The 4,091-nt window shown below is 47.0% G+C and overlaps 1 protein-coding gene across 1 annotated transcript; it reads left to right on the forward strand.

Moving 5' to 3' along the window:
• Positions 1–247: 247 nt before the first annotated feature.
• LOC147033865 (uncharacterized) lies at positions 248–3,689 on the forward strand. Its single transcript, XM_085847596.1, has 2 exons — positions 248–2,572; positions 3,594–3,689. Exons 1-2 carry the CDS (start codon positions 248–250, stop codon positions 3,687–3,689), a joined length of 2,421 nt encoding a protein of 806 aa, XP_085703722.1.
• The last annotated feature ends 402 nt before the right edge of the window (positions 3,690–4,091 follow it).

Raw genomic sequence — 4,091 nt, forward strand, 5'->3', positions numbered from 1 at the left:
GTGGTTAGACAATGCACAAGTGACAATGCACATATACTATAACCCTCCACATTGTACAATCTATTATGATGCGGGAGGAGATGACATTGAATTTGCGGAGAAAATTGCTCCGCACTTGGAAACACCTAATGATTTATTGCTTTGCCGCCTAATGGTTGGTAAGGAAGGTGTCGCAATGGAGGTTAAGCTCACAGACGAGTAAAGGCAGTTGACAAAGTATCCGCCGGGAGTAACCTCACATGCAACAATGACTACAGCAAAGGGATATCACCCAAAGGATTTGGAATTTATGGTTTACCGCCTACAGGAGGCAGCAGTGAGCTGCACAGAAACAATAGTGCACTGGGAAGTGCATAAGCTGGAGAATAACGAAGGATGGATCTGTGACCTTATGGAAAAAGAAATACACGGACTGGTGGAAGAGGTTAATTTACCACCAAAGCGGGAAAAGGCATTGGAAATGATGAACACGATAGAAAAGGTGGAAAATCTGATGGGAGAGGTCCCACCACAATTGTGGACAAAACATGATAATGATGTGGGTCGAATCATTGGGGCAACGCCTCTAGTGGTTAAACTCAAACCAGGAATGCCTTTGCCAAATGTGCGCCAGTACCCTCTCCGTAAAGAGGCAGAGGCTGGCATTGCACCCGTAATCAAATCCTTGAAGGAACAGGGTATAATTGTGGAAACTACAAGTCCGTGTAATACACCTATATTGCCAGTGAAAAAACCACAGAAAGATAAATGGAGATTTGTCCAAGATTTGCGAGAAGTGAATGAGATAATCCAAGGTGTTCACCCCGTGGTACCTAGTGCAGAGGGACTGATAACATCTATTCCCGCTAACTCCACTCATTTCTCAGTCATCGATTTATGCTCTGCGTTTTTTAGTGTACCCATCGATAAGGAATCGCAGTTTTTATTTGCCTTTACGTACAAAGGCCGTCAGTACACATGGACTGTGTTGCCCCAGGGGTTCGCAGACAGTCCAACTTTATTCTCGCGGGCTCTACACAAAGATCTAGAAGATGTTGTTTTCAAAAGTAATTCAGTCCTGCTACAGTATGTGGATGACTTGCTAATTTGCTCCCCAAATAAAGCAGCGTGTACAAACGATACGCTGCAGCTGCTACGGGCGTTAGCAACAAAAGGCCACAAGGTAAACAAAGACAAACTGCAAATGGTCCAAGAAAGGGTCAAGTATCTGGGACACTACATCTCCCACGGAAAGAGGGAGTTGGACAAAGGGAGGATAACCTCGATCACGGAGGTCCCCCGCCCTCGCACGAAGAAGGAGATGATGCGATTCCTAGGTATGGCAACTTACTGTAGACAATGGGTTGTTGATTATGCAATCCTAACTAAGGAACTGTATGTTGTGGTCGGGAGAAACCAGCCACATAAAATCGTGTGGAATGAGCAGATGGGGGAATGCTTTACAAAATTAAAAGCAGCACTTTCGGTGGCTCCCGCTCTGGGGCTACCGGATTATGACAAAACGTTCTTCCTTTACTCTCATGAAACAAAGGGATTTGCACAGGCTGTGCTAACACAATCGCACGGTGACCACCAACGACCAATCGCATACTTCAGTCGAAGGCTGGACCCGGTCGAACGCGGCCTGCCTTTTTGTTTACAAGCAGTGGCTGCAGCCAGTTATGCAGTAAAACGCACGGCGGAAATTGTAATGGGGCACCCGCTGGTTCTAAGGGTTCCCCACTGTGTTGCGGCTTTGCTCACACAAAAACAAACACAGCATTTAACCAATACACGTCTGATGCAGTATGAGACGACTCTCCTACACCAACCGAACCTACAGATTGAAAGATGCAACGTTCTTAATCCAGCCTCTTTGCTGCCAACGGAGGACGACGGCGACCCACACGATTGCACGGAGGCGATCCAGGAAGTATCCACTGTACGCCCGGATCTAAAGGATGAACCACTAGAGCGACCGGACCTCACCTTGTTTGTTGATGGTTCGGCATACCGAGGACTAGATGGCTCGGGGCATGCAGGATACGCTGTGTGTACGATTGACGAATTAATGGAAGCATCCCGTCTGCCTTCTCATTTCTCCGCCCAGCAGGCGGAATTGTGTGCCCTTATCAGGGCCTGCGAGCTGTCTGCCGATTCCGTGGTGAACATATATACTGACTCTAGCTATGCTTTTGGTGTTGTACATGACAAAGGTGCAATATGGAAAATGAGAGGGTTTCTTACCTCAGCAGGAACACCAATAAAGAATGGCAGTTTGGTGTCCGAGCTGTTGACAAGCATTACACTGCCAGCGGAAATTGCAGTCATTAAATGCCGTGCACACCAGAAACTGACAACTGACATTGACAAAGGTAATGATAAAGCAGACAAAGCTGCAAAAGAGGCGGCTAGTCTGCCTTTGCCTTCGATAATGCAGGCACGATTGGCGAAAGAGCAAATCAAGCTGCACCAATACAGCTTGTCAGACATTATTGCAATTCAAGCCGCTGCAACACAGGAGGACCATGATAAGTGGCAAGCAGCGGGAGGAGCAGCGGATGACGATGGACTTTGGTCAAACAAGGGGAAGGTAATAGCACCTGTTGAAATCCTTCCATGGCTTGCATGCATGGCCCATTTGAATGGACATGTGTGCAAGAGGGGGACTGTGAGACAAGTCCAAGAATCATGGTATGCCCCAGGGATTGGGAAAATAGCAGAAGGGGTCTGTAAAACTTGCCAGATATGTCAACAACACAACCAACACAAAATTGATAAGATAGGGCAGCCGGGAGCCCACCCGCCCCCATGGGGTCCTTTTGTGCACCTACAAATAGACTTTATAAATATGCCACCATCATGCGGATATGGAAATGTCTTGGTAGTGGTAGACATGTTCACTAAATGGGTAGAGGCATACCCATGTACAAAGGCAGATGCTGCCACCGTTGTGAAGCACTTGTTAAAAAGCTTCTTCTGCCGACTTGGCATCCCTCACAAAATATCACATGATCAAGGGGGGCACTTTACGGGGGAACTAACACAGGCAGCATGTAAAGCACTGGGAATAAAACAGGCATTTCACTGTGTTTATCATCCAGAGTCAGCAGGCGCCGTGGAAAGACAGAACGGTATCCTAAAGAACAAGCTGGCGAAACTAACAACGGAAACAGGGTTGAAGTGGCCAGATGCATTACCCTTGGCACTAATGAGCATGCGATCCACAGTGAACCGGAAGACAGGGTTATCCCCTCATGAAATACTAATGGGAAGGCCGATGCGACTTCCCGTAACTGCCCCCACCGACATAAACAAATTGAGTATTGCAATGATGGATGAAAACATGCTGACATTCTGTAAACAGCTCTCCAGGATCGCGAGGACGATACACACGAGAGTGAAGGAGGCCTTACCCGAGCTGGTGGAAAGGCCGTATCACACCTTCCAGCCAGGAGACTACGTACTGATAAAGCACTTTACAAGGAAAACGGCCTTGGAACCACGGTGGAAGGGACCGTTTCAGGTATTGCTGACCACCCCAACTGCCGTAAAGTGCGAAGGTAAGCCTGCTTGGATACACTTTTTACACTGCAAACTTGCCATCCCAACAGAGGAGGAGATTGTGCAAGAATGAACCCATTACAGCAAATCCTAGTTGCCATAATTGCCTCATGGATGGGAAGCTGGGAAGTGGAAGGGCAAATTGATAACTGGACAATCCAACCCATCCAACAGAGGGGGAAAAGAGCAATTGGGAACCACACTGAACATTTACACGAGTTGGGAGTACATGGGATAAATACATTCTTACTTTTGTCGCACAAATATGCTACATTGAGTAATGAGACTAAGTGCTGGGTGTGTGCTTATCTCCCGCACTCCTCACAAACGGGTTTGCCATTATCTGTGATCCCATTTGAGGAAATAGACTATTGTGGTGCTGCTTGGTACAACAATTTTAATTTGACTAAAACAACCAGTAACTCATCATGTGTAGACTTTACAGGTGCGTGGTACCCTCCTTTTAATTTAAAGAAAAGACCTCCGTACTTCAGAATCACATATAAGCGTATGGGGTTTATCTGCCTTACTTGGACAAAGCCTCATGC

The sequence above is a fragment of the Eptatretus burgeri genome, chromosome 1, assembly GCF_056783735.1.
Source record: "Eptatretus burgeri isolate ZD-2024b chromosome 1, Ebu_testis_v1, whole genome shotgun sequence".
In the NCBI taxonomy this organism is placed as follows: domain Eukaryota; kingdom Metazoa; phylum Chordata; class Myxini; order Myxiniformes; family Myxinidae; genus Eptatretus; species Eptatretus burgeri.

Excerpts from the sequence above, each read along its gene's own strand:
- LOC147033865 (XM_085847596.1), top strand. The coding sequence starts at position 248 with ATGACTACAGCAAAGGGATATCACCCAAAGGATTTGGAATTTATGGTT. Across the intron at positions 2,573-3,593 it reads TTTGGTCAAACAAGGGGAAG|AGGAGGAGATTGTGCAAGAA; the intron begins GTAATAGCACCT and ends CCATCCCAACAG.